Source organism: Glandiceps talaboti, chromosome 3 (assembly GCF_964340395.1).
Source record: "Glandiceps talaboti chromosome 3, keGlaTala1.1, whole genome shotgun sequence".
Classification (NCBI taxonomy): Eukaryota; Metazoa; Hemichordata; class Enteropneusta; family Spengelidae; genus Glandiceps; species Glandiceps talaboti.
In genome coordinates, this window is record NC_135551.1 from 27006523 (window position 1) to 27026055 (window position 19533).

At 36.8% G+C, this 19533-nt stretch overlaps 1 protein-coding gene across 1 annotated transcript; it reads right to left on the minus strand.

Annotated features, from left to right (window-relative positions):
* Positions 1 to 5270: 5270 nt before the first annotated feature.
* On the minus strand, positions 5271 to 15856 carry LOC144433320 (organic cation transporter protein-like). Its single transcript, XM_078121627.1, has 10 exons — positions 15425 to 15856; positions 12525 to 12628; positions 11911 to 12065; positions 11325 to 11493; positions 10031 to 10181; positions 9563 to 9654; positions 8847 to 9064; positions 7211 to 7322; positions 6180 to 6389; positions 5271 to 5457 (listed from the first exon to the last, which is right to left on the minus strand). Exons 1-10 carry the CDS (start codon positions 15854 to 15856, stop codon positions 5271 to 5273), a joined length of 1830 nt encoding a protein of 609 aa, XP_077977753.1.
* Between the last annotated feature and the right edge of the window lie 3677 nt (positions 15857 to 19533).

The following is a 19533-nucleotide window of genomic DNA, read 5'->3' on the forward strand; positions in this document are numbered from 1 at the left end:
TTTATAAGATCATTACACAAAAAGTCCAATTACCACCTTTACCCTACCTGTGACCCACCTAACCACCATCTCTGTCCAGGGGTAGTACGAGATGCAGTACTACTTTCGACTGTCTACAGCCCCCAGGGTAGAGATCACCTGGGTAAATTAAGTCAAAGGTGGAACTTCGTCTCATACTCACCACATTTACACATCCTCTGCTCAAGATTTGAAGGCCAGAAATCCTAGACACAAGATGGGTGCACTACCAACATTACCTGGAGCAAGACCAGCATCTTGTTCCACCACATTATCCCAAACATCTTACCACACTATTCTCCTTCATTACTGTGAAAACTATTCCACTCCTTCTCCTCACAACTCAGCTAACAATTGGTTCACTGCATGTTTGTCAGCATATTTTTGATGGATATATGGCGATGTTATTAACACACAGCACTGCCAGTGGTGGGATGTGGCAGCAGTGGCAACGATGGTATGCCAAAATCACAAGATAATGAAAACGTTAGATAATGCAACGAGTCAATGTAACATGTGAGCCTCCCTGGGTCAATTTGCTAAAATATAACCCTGACCCCGTCCCTTCCCTTCCCTCAGACCCCCCCCCCATATTGTAATTACTGAAGGCTCCCTAATGTTTTATTTGGGTCACAACCTCTGTATCCTTGCTAGGTAATCAATGTGTGAACTTGACAATATAAACTGACATGTAAAAAAATGTGATGACAACAAAAATGAAAAGTCAACAATTGAAAAGATCTAGAGATTTAGGGTTTGACATGTGTCAAAACTATATCGACTTCGTAATTCGTTGCCATGACATCAGTCCACTATGTCAAAGGCTTTATCGACTTCAGAGGACGCTGTCAGGACAAATCGCCAGTCGATCCGATACAAAGAAAATAATAAAACTGAATACAACAATTTACTAGTAGATAGAAAGAATGATTATGAAGCAGATCAAAGCAAACGTTTGATGGAAGCCGCGGCATCGAACGACGCTCGTAGATTTTGGTCTTTGCTTAACGACAGTAAAGCTGGACCATCAACAGAGATTTCAAGTGATACCCGGTTTCATTATTTTCAAAATTTATTCAATCCCAATGACGAAGGTGTCGACGATTCATTTTATGATGAAGTGAAGGATTTTGTAGACAATTTCCAAGAAACTGTGAACGAAAATGACTGTATTCATATTGGATGTGACGATTTAAATTCACCGGTTACAATTGAAGAAGTTGTAGATAGCATCGCAAAGCTTAAGAGTGGTAAAGCACCTGGTTATGATGGTGTTACAGCTGAATTTTTGAAAAGGTGTCCGCGTAAATTTAAATGCCTACTAGTTGAACTTTTTAACAAGCTGTTTTCAGTTGGTTATTTCCCTGGTGAGTGGGTTCTAGGATTAATTGTTCCTTTGTACAAAAAGGGAAATCATGAAAATGTAAATAACTATCGGGGTATTACCCTACTTTCACTTGTTGGTAAGATATACATGTTAATTATCTACAATAGACTACACTTAAGGGTTGAAAGAAACTGTCCTCTTGCAGAAAACCAGGCAGGCTTCAGGAAAACATATAGAACAATGGACAATGTTTTTATAATAGATACAATTGTTAACAGATATTTTACACTGAAAAGCAGACTGTATTGTGCCTTTGTCGACTTTGAAAAAGCATTTGACCACATTGATCACTACATGTTGTTTTACAAGTTGTTGAAAAATGGCCTGCATGGAAATATGTTCAAAACTTTACGCTCCATGTATATGAATGTGAAAGCACATGTGCGAACGCCAAACGGAATAACTGAGGCATTTAGATGCATGACGTGTGGGGTACAGCAAGGCTTAGTATTGTCACCTTTATTGTTTACCTTATTTATCAATGACCTGGGTGAACACCTGGAGGAAAGGTTTACAGGCATTTATGTTGGAGTTTTGAAATTATTTTACCTTCTTTTCGCAGATGACTTGTCATTTTTTAATTACAATGCAATTGGTCTCCAGAGACTTTTAAACAGTCTGTTAAACTATGCCTCGAAATGGAAACTCAAGGTGAACATAGGGAAAACGAAAATTGTTGTTTTTAGGTCGTCAGGGAGACTCAGAAATTATGAAAAATGGTTTTATAATGGTCACCCTATAGAAGTTGTACCATACTTTAGTTATCTTGGTATTATGTTATCGAGCAGTGGGCTATGCGTACATGGCTCAAAAGTCTCTGGCAGAACAAGCTTCTAAAGCGATTTTTTCGGTAAAAAGAGGTCTTTCAAAGTTCAAGTTTGTAAACATTGAAGTTGCTTTTAAGATCTTCGATTGTAAAGTTCTCCCGATCCTTATGTATGGAAGTGAAATTTGGGGGTTCCATGAAGGTGATTATGTTGAGAGAGCACACCGCAAGTATTGTAAATTTATACTGAATTTGTATCAGAACACTCCAAATCAAGCCGTTTATGGTGAATTAGGGCGTGTTCCACTGAGTGTTTTACGTTATGTATAAGTATTGGTTGCGACTTTTGAAAATGGGAACCCATAGGATTGTGTATCAGTGTTATGCGCAACAATTTAAAGAAGCAGAAAATGATCGCAATTGTTGGGCTTTAAAAGTTAAACAATTTCTTCACTTGTATGGATTTGGGTACGCCTGGTTACACCAAGATGTAGGAAATGAAGATTTTTTTATTTATTTATTTAAGCGGAGATTGATTGACAATTTTGCCCAGACGTGGAGATCCAACTTAGAGAACTTTTCTAAACTTGATACCTATCGCAATTTCAAAACAAATTTTCAGTTTGAGTTATATCTTAGTGTCATAGACGACCCTAGATTTAGGGGTGCATTGTGTCGACTTAGAACAGTGTCGCATAATTTAAACATAGAAGCGGGTCGTAAACTGGGAATACATAGAGATAGACGAACTTGTAATCTTTGCAAAACAGGTGATGTAGAAAATGAATACCACTTTACCCTGGTTTGTAACTTGTACTCCGATTTAAGGAGAAAATACTTACCTTTATATTACCACAACGAACCCTCATACAGGAAATTTATCAGTTTAATGCAAGTTGAAAATGCTACTATATTGTTGGATTTATCTAAGTATGTGTTCTACTCACTTTGTAGACGCCAGAAAAGGTTGGAGGTATGAGTAAATTATGGCTCCTCTGTCTTTGTATATTCTTTTCATAATTTTTGTATTTGTCGTACCATAGGCCTGTGGCCAAAGTACAGAAATAAAACATATCACAATATAAACTGACATGTAAAAAAATGTGATGACAACAAAAATGAAAAGTCAACAATTGAAAAGATCTAGAGATTTAGGGTTTGACATGTGTCAAAACTATATCGACTTCGTAATTCGTTGCCATGACATCAGTCCACTATGTCAAAGGCTTTATCGACTTCAGAGGACGCTTGTCAGGACAAATCGCCAGTCGATCCGATACAAAGAAAATAATATAGCTATTAAGCCATTATCAGATACATATACTTTCTTCCTTAAAGGCCAGGGGCATGCACAAGCTGAGTTTACGCGTGTATGGGCACAGTTTATGCTGCATATTTATAAGGTACTCGCAGTACTGGACTTACTGAAGCACACTTAGCCACCACTTGCAATTAACTGAAATCAAACCTGGTATCACTATATAATTTATAAATGGTCAGATAACGTACTTTATCATGCAATCAAAAATGGTCATGAAATCCCTACTATGTAATAAACTACTTTAACAAAACCAGAAGACAATGTAATGTTATAGAAAGCATGCATTGACATTAACATCATTTAAAACTAGTTCAATCGAGGTTATTATGCAAGTATTTTCACTTGAGTAAAAAGCTTATAAACTCAGCTTGTGCCACTTTAATTATCGATAATCTTATAAATACACAAGATGTAAACTGAATGACTTCCATTAAGGCCTTTCAATTAGTTCCTTCACTCATAATCAGAATGTGAAATAATTCTTAGCTAGCAACATATGGTATATCACTTCATTTGTAAAGTTCATTAAATATGCAGATGAATTATCAAAATTAAAATTTAACCGGTTTATAGAGCACATTGCATTCTGCTATCATCGGTGTATGTACCAAAATTATATTAAATTGTAAGCTTGCATTCAAATATTTGCCTCATTAACGAAAATCATTAATTATGCAAATGACTCCTTAGACTTTAACTACTACATTGATAGAGTATATAGGACAAGTGCATTTTGTTTTCATCAATGTATGTACCAAATTATACGAAATTTGAAAGATCTATTCTTTATGCAGAAAATCGTAATTGTATTCAAATTACTCAATACATTTAAATGATACATCAACAAACGTTGGGGATATATTTTTGCTTTGTTATTTGCAATGTATGTACTAAATTATATAAAATTCGAAGCTTGTAATAAAAAGATATTGCCTGATTACAGAAATAATTAATTATGCAAATTGCTGATTGTGGATAAAAGCTAAGATTTGTGCAATACATGTGGGCTTTTACCATCAATGCATGTACGACATTATAGGAAATTTGAAATATGTATTATTAAGATATACAACACAACACAACACAACACAACACAACACAACACAACACAACACAACACAACGCAACGCAACGCAACGCAACGCAACGCAACGCAATACAATACAATACAACACAACACAACACAACACAATGCAACGCAACGCAACGCAAGACAATACAATACAATACATCTTTATTGTCTCGAAATGAGCCTTTCTTCGTGCAAGATCGTTATTTATGTATATAACCTCATTAATAATGTACACCAAAACTAGTCAAACCAGTAACCGAAAGAAGGTATACGTTCTCCCTGAAAGTGGAGAATAAGTACGATATCCATAATATTATCAATAACATACCCCTCTTCTTTAAGAGTTGTTCTCTGCTCCTCTATCAGTATTTGACAAATCTATTCACTTATCTAGACAAATTAAAGTAATCACTCTTCTATGTTGAGTGTCAAAACCTTTATTATTAAGCTTACTATACAGTCATTTACATTACAAAGATACTGTCACTAAAGATATATGATTGTTTTATATATGTCTACCTAAGTTATACATGTACATTAAAATGTAATCTATGTTTTCTTCGTTCTCTGTCCGAATGAATAAAACTTAGTTTACATGTATGCTATAATGCACAGATTTTTGTTTTCTTAGAATATCCTGAATTATATAGATTAGATTCGTCATACGCCACGTAATAACCATGTGATGAGGACGATGTAGCTCAATCTATAGTTTGGTTGCAACGTTACTTGAGTTTTTCATATCTCCAGTAGATGTATCCATCGAAGGGTTACTTATTCCGTCACGGTCAGCATTGTTTTCAACCATGTAACGTTCTTTCTTGTCTTCCATAGAGAGTGCTTTATTGTCATGTCCCAATGACTTGGCTTGTTCGGCTGTCGATTTACATTTCCTGTATAGGGAAAATTACATCAAACCACATCCCATTATATCATACAATACTACATCATATATACCATACCACACTGCACCATACTACACCATACTGCAGCAGAGCACACCACGCTGCACCAGACCACGCCACACTGCACCAGACCACAACACACTGCTCCAGACCACGCCACATTGCATCATCACACACCACACACCGCACTACACCAGACCACATTGCATTATGATAACACACCACACTGCACCAAATCTGACCAGACCAGACCACATGACATCACACTTCACCACACCACACCACACCACACCACACCACACCACACCACACCACACTGCACCACACTGCATCAGACAACAGAACACTGCACCAGACCAGAACACATCACACTGTACCGGACCACATAACACTGCACCACATAACACTACACTGCACCACACAGTACCACACTGCACCATACCATACCACACTGCGCCAGACCGCCATGCCACAGTGCACCAGACCACATCACATTCTCGTACCAATACATTTACACTTAGTTTAATGTGTCTACATGCTCGCTGTCCCCTGTGGTCTGGTGTGTCTCCATGTGTGGCAGAGTACTAATCACGAGATTCTATTTTGTGTTTTCTAAAAGAACGCGATCTGTCGCTTTTGTGATCAGGTGTTGACGTCATTTAAAGAAACACAGTCATTTCAAATAAACTGGTATTGTGAGAATAACTTACTTTCCAAAACGTTCTCCTTCTTCCATTGTCTCTGGCAGTTTCTGATTCCTTGTTTCTGGTAAAAGCACTGCCAAAATTCCAGCAAGAATTGAAGTTGTACCGAATATGAGGATTGGGAGAGGTTCCCATATCTGACCAATCAAAATCATCTGAGGAGCTAAAACTCCACCAATTCGGGCAAACATTGATGACATTCCCATTCCAATAGTACTATGTTGTAAGAAATAATTTGTAATGATTAATATGTCCTTCAACACTGAAGATTTCTCCGCTAGAATAGTGTTGCTTGTTTAGAACTTGTCCGTAAGTTACGCATCGTCAAACTGAAAGGGCAGACCATTGAAGGTGGAATACGATGTATCTCAGCGTCTAGCCTAGCACTTGTCAGATTTCAAAGGTAAAATATCAAAAATGGCAGTTTAACGCTGATCAAATAGTAGTAGAATCAGATATTCCTTAAGGCCACATGCTGATTAGAACTTGTCAATTTCGAAAAATAATACATTACCTAACTTGGTTTTATTGGCTTTGTTTCAAAATGGTCAAATGAGCTCAAACATATTAAACTCAATATATTTCATCGTTACTGCCGATCACAGACTGTACGCAAATCTGTGAACGTGCACTGTTTATATTCCATGCCATTTTATCACCTCTGCACACTACGGTGCACTCGGGTTTATTTGAAGGAGGACCCGGGAGTGGACCATTTATGAACATGGTATCAGAAGAAAAAAGTTTGACCGTTGTGTTACAAGACGACAAAAAAGTTATTTTATGGATTTACACAGGCTATCATGATACAGAAAGTCTTTTCAAATCATAGCTGTTCCATAATATGAGTTTGTCATGATCACTAGACTTAGAGAATCGACCATGGATGTTAATCTTTGGTATTTTTGTTTTACAGTATTTAGGTATCTCTACCTGGTGAAATTTAGGCACCTCTACCACAGCACCTGTTTTCTATTTTCTATTTGACAAGAGTCCATTCCTAGAAAATGCACATTGATGAAGGCTGTAAAACTTACCGTACAGGGGTAGGATACAGTTCTGCTGAGAAGACGTATATGATAGCGAACGAGGCTGATATTCCGAATTTTCCTATCATGGCGAGAGTTACCCCGATCCACTGATATTCACCTGTAATTAAAAAAGCCGTCATAATGAACGTAGCCCCAGACTTGTTTTTTTTTTGTATCGCAAAATTGACTATAAAGACGGAGATGAAGGTCAAGGTCAAAAGTCAGTCTGAATAGTAAATTTACTTCTATTAATGTTGGTGCACACATTTGAATGGTGGCTCTAGTTATACTTCTTCCAAAGTTATTGAAAGATTTGCCATTTAACCTTGAAGATGAAGGTCAAGGTCAAAGCTTTAGATCTTGAAAATAAATGCAGACACTTACTTGAATGGTGTTTCTTGATTCAAAGGATAAGACATTGAGCAATTTGTGTATTGACCATGAAGATATAGGTCAGGGTCAAAGGTCAAAGTATAAAAAGAAAGCTTGCTTTCAATAATATAATTATTAAACAATTTACTACTTAACCCTGAAGATTAGGATCAAGGGTGAAGCTTTAGAGTCCAGCCAGCTTGAAGGCTAACCGCTAAAGATATAGGCGTACTTGAATGACATCCCTAGAACTAGTAGAATACAAAACCTCGTAAGTTATCAAGTAATTTCCTATTTGACCTTAAAGGTGGAGGTCAAGATCAAACGACAATGTCCTATTAGAATTCCTACCATTGATAACATTTAAGGTAGCCACTTGAATGGTGTCAATATGTTTCAAATCTGGAGATAAGAGGCAAAATGTACTTCTTTGTCACAAATATAGCAATCAGTTTCAAATAATGGTCAAGGTAGCGTAATTAAGAAACGAGTATATATCACACATAGTAAGCTTATATTACCTTTGAGCCAAGTTTGGTTGAAATTGGCACATGTATGTCTGAGAAACGATTGAAGGACACACACACACACACACACACACACACACACACACACACACACACACACACACACACACACACACAAGGACGGACGTATAGATAGAACCCAATGTAATAGCTCCAGGCATCGCCTGTTGGGAGCTAGTAATAATGGAGTGATGAAATGTGATGAAATTGTGTACTTGGTTTTCTAGAACCTGAAGGATGAGTTAAAAGGTTGAAGTAAGCAGATCGATTTCCTTAAACATTTTTATAAAGCCCGAAATCCTGATTTTGTGCAATGTTTCTGGGACTTAACAGTACCGTGTATCATACAAATGGTTTCATTCAAACTTTGCACAACTATAGGAAGTTTCAGGCATAGTGATTTAAACATACTTTATTTGTGGACCAGTGTCATTGAAAATGGACTTGTTGCATTTGCTGTAGTCACGGTTTTTGAGATTATTTACTCAAATTAATGTCTGAATTCTTGAGGCACAATTAAACACGTGTAATTAGGTGTAATTGTAATGTCATGTTTGAACCTTCCCAACCCTCCGAACACTAGCCCCCTCATAAAATAGTCTACGTGTGAACCCCCCCCCCCCCCAAAAAAAAAAAAGTCTATTAAACTATAAATTGATATATTTGTACATGGAAAACTAATCAACAAAATATTGTGCCACTCAATCTTCCACTTCGTTGCACTCTACTAAATGCAAACTTACAATCTGGTACTGCTAGAGTCAGAATACAGGCAACACCTCCCAGAACCATGGTGACAAATAAAGACCATCGTCGACCAAGGAAAGTTTCTTGTATGTACAAACTAATAGCATAAGCAGGAATCTCCACAGCACCGGAAATAAATGCATTGAGGTAGTCATCGCCTCCAAGGTTGGACGTGTTCAGTGATAATCCATAGTATACAAGACTGTTCGTGAACCTAAAATAAAATGCAATGTTGAGTATCAAGTTGGTATCAAGCCCTGACATCAAAGAGATTACAACTTTAATACAAGTCATAAAAAGAGTAAAGAAACAACTTTCTTTCAGTTCTTTCATTCGATATACCTTATGCACGACAATGTTAATGCTGGAAATGGCCTTAGTTACTAGCTTACTGAGGGTTAAGGACGATGCTCGCCACCTCAAAAGCCAAAGAAAGGAAGGTTTTGCTTGTTATCTCCAAATTTAGCCTGTTCTGTAGTCGCCCAGTCTAGTAGACAGTAGTACTAGTAGTACTAATAGTACTACTGTGTCGGGGAAAATAACACACAACCTATCCTACTAATGCGAAGAGCCTCGTTATCAGATGTTACGTCACTTCCGTTTATTTGTGCAATATTTCAATGGCGGCTCAGTGTCACGTTGTCCTGTAAAGGTAAACCATGGTGTTTTGTACAATACAGACGTCTACCAAAACTTGCAGTTGTAAACCTACCAATTGAAAAATATATTCAAAGTCTTTTTCCGCATATTTGGAAGACGAAAGAGATCCAAAAAGCTGGCTTTTTCATCTTCTTCAACTTCTTCCTGTGAGAAAAAGTACTCTTATTTATAGTGTATTGATTTATAGTGTGACCCCATTTCAGTTTGTCAGCAGGAGAGAAATGTCTTGCATTCTCCACCATCTACACATCATTTCAAAAACACATTCAATTAAACGCATTTAAGTAATACTCAATGCCGAGTCTCAATTTCATCATGTAGGGGGGGGGTGAACAGCAACATGAGGCACACAAGCAAACATACGCCGACATAGAGACAGGCACGCGCGCACGCGCGTGCGTGCACACACACACACACACACACACACACACACACTCACTCACTCACTCACTCACTCACTCACTCACTCACTCACTCATTTCTGCTAAATTGAACTCTGATTATTGCCATGGAAACTCACTTTAGTTTTCTGCTGTCCAATTCCATGCATTTCATCATAAACACTTTCAGGAACAGTACGTTTATTGACCTGAGCACATTTTCTGATAATTTTCTCAGCCCTCTTAATCTTACCAGCTGACAGCAGCCATCTGGGGGATTCTGGAATTATCCTTTAAACGAAAACAGTTTAGACTCACTAAGGTTTAAAATTAGTAAAGTCAGAAAAGGAGACAATTTAGACAAAACATTTTATCTGCGTTTTTGTCCGGGTTTTTAAATAAACATCACTACAAATCTCTTCAGCTGACACTTTAACTATATATTTGGAATGTCGTAATTAAATCAATGCATGTCAATTTACTACATAACGTGTTGTCTTGATAATGGTGTTGCGTTGGTAAAGGGGTGTTTTCTTTGTCGAAATGTTTGTTTTCTTAAAGTCTTTCCCGCCGACCAAACACCAATCATTCACTCTTTCACTATTTTTACATTAATTAGCGAGGTTAATTTTCCAAGTCACGTGACATAAGATAGAATAATGTGGAATATTTATGCAACGTCGAATTACTTTATGATGTGTTCCTCGTTATCTATATTCGACTAGAATTGAGTACTATATTGATATATTTACACAAAATGTAGCAAGACTTCTTATTTATTTTAGAAGTACTGAACAGAACACCGTGTCACCAATGTAGAATGGGTAGCTACACGCTTCTCTGAAAATAAAATCTCCTTAAAGTGGCCATATGGATGAGAATTTGGTATTTATTTTGGATTTTCATTTGATAAAACAGCTTCACTATGTTTTTCTACTTGAAAAAATAATGCGAAAGAACGTATACCAAGTCCATGTTCATAACTCAATACATTGCAAAAAGATGCAAAGAGTGTAAAAAGTTTGTTATTGTACGTACAATAACAAACATTTTACACATTGTTTAATGTTTTGTCGTTTATTGAGATGTGAACATAGACTTGGTATATGTTATTTCACATTATTTTGTCAAGTAGAAAAACATAGTGAAGCTGTTTTATCAAATAAAAATCCAAAATAAATACCAAATTCTCATCCATATGGCCACTTTAAATATATCAAATATTACAAATTATGTTCAAAACCTTCGACATGAATTCGTGCGTACTGATTTAGCAATAAGATTTAAATTCAAAAATTGCGTGTCAACATTTGTTAAATTTTGCAGAGAAAAACACTTTGTTTTGAAAAAAGTGCCGGGAAATCTTATAGCCAGGTAGATGTATGTCCCGGATGCAGGATTAACTATGATGTCAAAAACTCAGCTGTGACTCACCACCAATATGTTATGAAAAATATACTTGGCAGAGTTGTGACGAGTTGAAGTATCCACCATTCACGAATTAAATATGCCAGCAACGCCAGTAACATATAACCAAAACTAAAGAAAAATTCTATTACTATTCCCGCGAAAACTCGTTTGCTTGGTCCCACCAGTTCAGTGCCTGGAAGACAGAATGTTTGGACATATTATAAACTTAACACTGGAGGGCATGGTTCTCGTCTTTCAAGTTCAAAAACAAGTATTACGTTGAAAGGATACGGTCTAAAGCACTACAATAGATTTACTTCTTTTTTTTTGCTTTTTGTTTCTATTTACGGCAACATATGATTTTGTCATTTTCAATGAGAATATTAAGGGGTGCAATGTTCATGTTTCATTTCAACAAATCATACGCAACATTCCATGTAACACAAATTTTTGATGAAAATAGTATTTGTGGGGAAAAAACTATATTATTTTTAACGACAGACCGATGTGATCTGAGTAACAGCTCTTACTACGAAGCAAAACCAAAGAAAATAAATTTATTTCTGGACTATGTACTGTTAATTATATAATATAATCAGAGAAGTCGTACTTAACACAAAGGCGACAAGAAAATTTCCCATAACACAAGCACCAACACCGACTCTGAAAACACTGTAAGCGATAATGTTTGGTGAGAAGGCACACGCTGTACCAAAAATAATCAAAGCAAAATTCGATATCATCAACGACGATAATCGACCAATCCTGTAAAATATATAAGAGAGAGAGAGAGAGAGAGAGAGAGAGAGAGAGAGAGAGAGAGAGAGAGAGAGAGAGAGAGAGAGAGAGAGCGAGAGAGAGAGAGAGAGAGAGAGAGAGAAATATATACTTAAAAGGAATTATAGTTGGAGTTTGACACTTTTACGATCTTCAGACGACTGTTTCAGCTTGTCATGGTCTGTTTGTGTATTTAAAATTTAATATATATTTCTATGTGCACAAACAGACCCTGATAGGCTGAACCTGTCAGATATACTACTCTCTCTCTCTCTCTCTCTCTCTCTCTCTCTCTCTCTCTCTCTCTCTCTCTCTCTCTCTCTCTCTCTCTCTCTCTCTCTCTCTCTCTCTCTCTTTACACACACACACACACACACACACACACACACACACACACGTTACTATGAAGTGACAAAAACTATAATCATGCCAGTTGAAGGTACTTACTTATCAGAGAGGGCGCCAAACAGTCCAGCACCAATGAACAGACCAACCATGTACATTGAAGATGACAAAGCTCCTAAGTAGTAGTTGTCACATACGAGGTCAAACTACAATGGAACATGAATTATTCAATTAATACACATATCGGCAATTTGCTTTTAAAGCTGTTCAATTGTAATTGTTGGCCTTCATTAATTAAATGATGGAAAGTTACTATTATAGAAATTGTGTGTATGAAGTATAAGCATGCAAATGATGCCGACAACCCTAGTATAGTGGGTCCATTTTTTCTCGTTTATGAAAGTGTTGGATAGGTTAGTAAACCGTTCCAAGTTTGTCTAGCCCAAGATACATGTTTACCATTCCGAAAATTTGAATATTTACATATTTCCTGTACACATATTTCGGACTGTCTACCTTTGTAGAACTTGGCTTTATTTGACCTATCACTTTCTCTCCATATTCAAATTCAGCATATTAAATGCCTTCGACTTGCATCGTGTCATTGATTGACATCACTCTCGATAATAAGATTTTATATTAAATCAGAAGTTGACTTTTTCTCCTTGTCTGTGGTTGTTCAAATCTGGTTGCCATGTCAACCGGCACAACTAATTACTTATGTTATCGATAATATTCTTACTTCGACTTCATCCCAAACAAATCGAAATTAGTCAACTTTGAAGTGGATAATTGTACTGATGGATGGATGGATGGATGGATAGATGGACGAATGACAGGTTGGCAGACGTTGTTGGTTTTACCCACATATATCACGTACATGTACTTAGCAGTTTATGTATTTTTGTGTCCATTTTGGCAGTCGGTATGTTCAGGAACCACTTACTGTCGAATTTCCCCTGTCGGTCCACATGTCACAAGTTTAATGTCACTACCCTCAGCCGAGGCGGTATTCACCACACAAACACAACGCATTGTGATAACACTGTGGATTTTACATGTATGTACAGCATGACACACAATGTAACATTATGGTTTATGATCTGCCTAGGGTTTTCATATATCGATAGTAAAGGTCGATGTAGTCAGCAATTATAATCGATGTCGAAACTACAAAAACACCTCTCAACCTTTAAAAGTGTGATAGAAAGTGACATTAAAAATTTTGTCGTGGTGTGAATGAATAGATCACTTCAATATACAACTTATTTGCACTGTGCAACAATGTTTGGTGATGTAGGTTTTGTCCCAAGTTTGTTCACCTTACCGTTCAACATTGCTAGATAGACTAACTATCACACTGACAGTCGCCTACTCTAAGGATTTGTAAAGAGTAACTGACACTGTAAAATCGACCCTAAAGTTATCACACTGTTCACGGCAAAAGTTTAGTAAGACTGACCACGATATATTACAGATAGCACGAGATTGTCTGCTCTGCTTTTGGTTAATAAATATACACAGTAGCAGCATGCACACTACTACTGTTACAATAGACATATGTACATTAAAATATCCAACTTTGCAGTAATCAAATATGTCAGATAGCCAAAATTTGCCTTCCTACCATAACGGAAGAAGTTAAATACACCACAAAAGTTAATTTCTCATTCTGGCTGTGTGTGTGTGTGTGTGTGTGTGTGTGTGTGTGTGTGTGTGTGTGTGTGTGTGTGTGTGTGTGTACATATACATGCCCAGCCAATATTTGTTCCTACATACCAGGGCTCGGACTTATAAACAGAGACACAGCCAATGTTTGCTATACAGTTCATTGTGCAGCATCTTGTTGTATTTAACATAAAACCTTGTAGCCAGTCTCACTGAAATCGAACCTGATATCTCGTGTCATTGAAACTATAAACTAGCCCTGTAATAGCTGTAATATTCACCCTAAAACCACTAAACAATTTGTTCGGCGGTCTATGAGATTCAACCGAGGCTCAGAATGTTTCAATGATAACCTTCACACTAAAGGGCTGTCCTTGGCGGAACGTGGTGGAACGTGGTCTTTTTGATAATTTCAGATATATATTGTATTACAGCCAGTTATCATATGCAAAATAAAAGTAAAAACAACAGATGTATTTATTCTATAAAACGGCCAAAGCACTGCATATTAGTAAAACATCATCAAAGTAGACAGTACATCTGAAAACAACGCCTACTTATTCAAATAGAAAAACCTACTAAGAATAATAGTATAACACATATCTAGCAAGACTTGGTCTAGATCTCTCACACATAATAATTGATTTCTGGTAATATTATATCCTCTCAAAACTCGGAGCGAGGACATAGCCTAAATCAACTTTGAGTCCAGCGAGGGTGTAGGATAACCAAGAGTGAAAGATAGACCAGTGCAACATATGTTATATGTATGGCCAATCACCCATAGCCTGAATCCAGAGAGATATCGAGATTTTCTATGTAGCTTTAGCTTTATGGTCTTCTATGAATACTCCTACGGCAGGCTACGCTGTTCAGGACACGAAAAGACACAAAACTATAGTAGTAGTAGTAGTAGTAGTAGTAGTAGTAGTAGTAGTAGTAGTAGTAGTAGTAGTAGTAGTAAGAGTTATAGTGACGACATGTGAACGTAATTTAATAAATGAATTATCTTAGTCATTGCAACTTCGGATCGTAGCACCCCCCACCCCCACACACATACAGTTTTTTTTATCACTGTAATATAATATCATTGTATATCAACACTCTGCAAAGTCTAATGCTAGGCACAGGGTCAAACTGTAACGCCAACTTCATTTGCAACAAGAATAGCTACAAAACTTAATATGACAAATGTATAATTTATTCATCATATGAAATACATACCATCATATGAAAAACATCAACTGTTGACTCCAACTTGGTTTATAACAAGAATAGCAACACAACTATGACATATTTAAATGTGTACATCATTCATCATATGAAATACATACCTCTTGAAACACTGATGATTTATACTGAGAACGGTCATACTCCCAACCATAGTCACATTTTTTGGTGTCGTTGGTGTAATCTGTAATAACTTTATCGGCACCATACTTGATGTTGGTAATGTTATACCGATAACAGTTACTGTACGTAAAACTGTTGCCACACGAATCCGAACTCGCTTCCACTGGGATGCTGAAATTCTTCAAAGATTCGATACACGTTTCATCTGGTACTCCCTCGCTCGTGCAGTTATCGTCCCGGTAAGATTGGAGTTCGGGGACGCGACACCAATAATCGGTCTCAGCTGCTAAAAACACTTGTGCAAATGCATGGAAAGCTGGAATTATCGCCATCAGACAGAGTAGAAAATAGCGACGTCTTTGGTACGGTCCGAACTCGCCTAAATATTTGAGAATATCGTCAAATTGCAACATTTTGCTGGTCCCGGGAGTAAGTATAACGTTTGTACTACTTGTATCTGAAGCCTGGGCAACAAGGCTGTGGTCAGAATTTACAGAGCGAGGGGAGGGAGAGAAACTATTTGAAACACACTTTTTTCCCAGCCCCACCCACATTTCCTCTTCCAAAACTTTTAAAGACCCCTCCCTTTCTACAAGTACCAACATTTCTCGAGCGTTGTTTGTATTTGCATATACTGAAAATTCACAGCGTAGGTTTTCAATCATCTTCCCGCTTTTGTTCGGCTACCTTCACAGTGCAGATCCGAAATCTTACTACAAGACTAGGGATAATATGGTTGGAGGGGGGGGGGGGTATTTTACTCCAGTCTCCTATGTTCAGTCCAGTCCGGGTTCCCGCCCTCTTTGTAATTACCGAAGTCTCCCTTAGCATTCGTTATTGAAGCTATCAATGCCTCAGTAAATCTCGCACTTGGATAGTAAATATACTACTATAATATTTTGATTAAAGTTAGATATACAAGGCATGGATTGCATAACAGTTAATCCAAACGCTGACTTTTAGTTACAACAAAGTTCAGTGATGAAATCACAAGGGTTCAAAGCCTAGACCATATTCATGATAACACGTGTATCAATGGCAAGCCTTGGGTTTTTATGACTGTGGGAGCCTTCAATGATAATAATGGGGAATCAAATTTGTCAATTGCGTAAAATGTCCTTATCCCCTTATTCTGTTTCCTAAAATGTGACCCTCCCCAAATTTCCTTTCCCCAAATTTCCTTTCTCAAGATCCTCCCTCTGTTAAAATATTTGTTGATAGCTTATGGTGTTGTCAGACGTGAAAAGGGACACAAGTTTCAGAGTCAAGGGCTGAGACTACCCATCACTGAAACCACGTTGATAATTTCAAAGAATTCCACATTCAACTTGTTTCCCTTTTCTACTACCACCACAACGAGTTCGTGCGAATTCACTGCATTTATCAATTCCCATGTTTGGATGTAAATTGGCAGAGCTATAATCTCTTAAAGATAAGCTTTGTGCACTTCTGGACCAAGGCCAACATCCTCTATTCACTTCATTATCCCCAATATCTCATACCATTGTTTCCCTTTCAATTACGCTTGTGAGATACTCACACCACAACTTACAACTGATTCACTGCATGATTGTCAACAGTGATTTCAATTTCATGTTTTGATATTATGATACAACGGTGGCAGCGGTGGGAGTAGTGAGATACCAAAATCTACAAAAACGGAAGAGCTAAAGTTAGATAACAATAATACAATGAATCAAAGTAAATTGGAACTCAGTAATTCAAGTTTCTAAAATATTACCCTCCCCAGAGAACTTACTTGTAAAGTCCCTGGTGTTTTATCTTGGTCACAGCCTCAAAAGTCCGTATGTACTTAACATGTGAAGGTGACAACAAAGCAAACAAACAGCCAAATATTGAAATGATTTGGAGACACAGGTTTTGACATATATGTCAGTTTGAAGTCATGGCAATAAAGAATTATTGCCATGACTTCAACTCAAATCTATATCGACTTCAGAGGTCGCTGTCAGGAATAAGGCCACTCGAACTTATACGTTGAAAATAAAATAACGACTAAACAATATCATTTTCAGATACATATGATTTCTCACGTATGAATACAAAGTGTACGTTTAGGGTCTGTTGACCTTGCTGATATCAAATCAATGTAGAGGAACAATGCAAGAAATTGTTGTTGAATTATAAATCAACTTTCTGTTATGAAAACTATCTTACACAGTTAACATCTGGATAGTCATCAACAATCCGAACTCAATTTCAAAACAGATTCTTTCAGAATAGTATGAGAACTGCCTACCTATTATGATGTTCTGTTCCATAAGATTCAGATGTGTTCAGGTGTTTTTACCTAACATGTCTAAAGCTCGCTGATAGCACCTTGAAAAAGAATATTTATTCGAAACGTCGTATTTTACATCAATTTATACGGACTGACTTACAAGTTTCATATGCATTTCTTTCTACCTATTATGATTGCCGATTGTCTGCCTGGCAATATTAAAGGAGGATAAGCTGAGCTTATATGAATTTTTTATCCACATCAAAAGTTACTCACATTTTTCTACTTACTGATGTACACTTAACCACCATTTGCAATTTGCTGAACTCAAACCTGGTATTAAGATATAGCTAAAGAACAATCCGATGATGTAATTTATAATACGTATCAAAAATGTACAGGGATACCCTACTATGCAATCAACAGTTCCCTACCATGCAATCAACAGTTCTAGGAATGCAAAAAACTATGTCATCGAAGACATTAACATTACACTAGAATAGTTTAATCTAGGTTTTTGTGAGTATTTTGACTTGAGTAAACAGCTCATATATTCAGTTTGTGTCCCTGCTGTCGCAGTTCAACAATGTAGTTTTCAACATACAACAATTAATGTCATGTTGGATTGTAAATAAAAGTGTATTAACATATGGAACCATGGACTTTGGTGGGCTTTGATGTCAGGACTAGCGTATAGCAATTTATACTAAAGGAATTTCGTAAGTAAAAATGGTGACTTAGTTGGCTTATCATATTTGATCAGAATAATGTGTAGAAAACTAATGACATGCGATAGTTGATATTTGCTGTTCCTGTCAGTGTCTCTAACACTACAAGCCCATCGACTCCTTAGAAGATCTACAGAAAATAACACTATCAATGATAGGTGAAAAAGCAACACATTATAATGTATATTGTAAAATACTATTATTCTACTAAAGTTGTATTGTCAACGTAGTGATTTGTCTTCGGACCTGATTGTGGAGGGTAGGGAAGGGGGTTTATACTCCTCTTAAATCACCATTCTCCAGGAAGGCATACTTGCTTGGCCATGATGTCTGTGAAGTTATGTACCATCTTCATCATCATCATCATCATCATCATCATCATCATCATCATCATCATCATCAACAACAACAACAACAACAACATCAACAACAACAACAACAAAATCAACAAAAACGACAAGAACAACAATATCACCATCACCATCACCATCACCATCACCACTGTAATTGTCTGCTATAACCGTCTCTTGCGTTTGTAATAAGAGAGGATTACCATCTGACAACAATCATTCATCTCCTATGGCCATATATATTATGTTAAGGTCGTTGTATGAAATTATATTGACAGTCTGTCAATCCAATGTTTGAAAGTTGAAACCCATCTGTTGTTTATCTTACAATAACAATGATAACGTCTTTTACAACTGTAAGTCATTGACACATACAGCGATTTTCTCAATACCATGCAGCTTTTCTGTTTGATACAACAAAGCAGAAACCAATGAGAAACTTAAAATAGCAAGATTGAGTGAGTACATTTTATTGCTACATTTTGTCAAAGTGAAATGAACTACACATACCACTATACAGACATCAAATGAACACCACAAAGGATATTTAAAACGCCCTTCATTGGATGTTTGATACTAAGAAAAACATTGGTGCCCGAATGTCTGCCTGGAGTTGCAATACATTTAAATAGTTTATTTCATTTAGACTAAAATGTAGCAAAAATACGACCTTGCTTGTGAAGTGTGGCATATGTAGTTTCTTATTTGTGCATGGTATTGTGAAACAGAAAAGTTGCATGGTATTGTGAAATTCACTGCAGTACATTGCA

What these genes read in the sequence shown, in the direction of transcription:
- LOC144433320 (XM_078121627.1), bottom strand. Translation starts at nt 15,856, where the DNA reads ATGTTGCAATTTGACGATATTCTCAAATATTTAGGCGAGTTCGGACCG. An exon ending in TTTTTCATAACATATTGGTG is followed by an intron (nt 10,182 to 11,324) that starts GTGAGTCACAGC and finishes TTTCGTTTAAAG; the next exon opens with GATAATTCCAGAATCCCCCA. An exon ending in TTGAATATATTTTTCAATTG is followed by an intron (nt 9,065 to 9,562) that starts GTAGGTTTACAA and finishes ATTTTATTTTAG; the next exon opens with GTTCACGAACAGTCTTGTAT.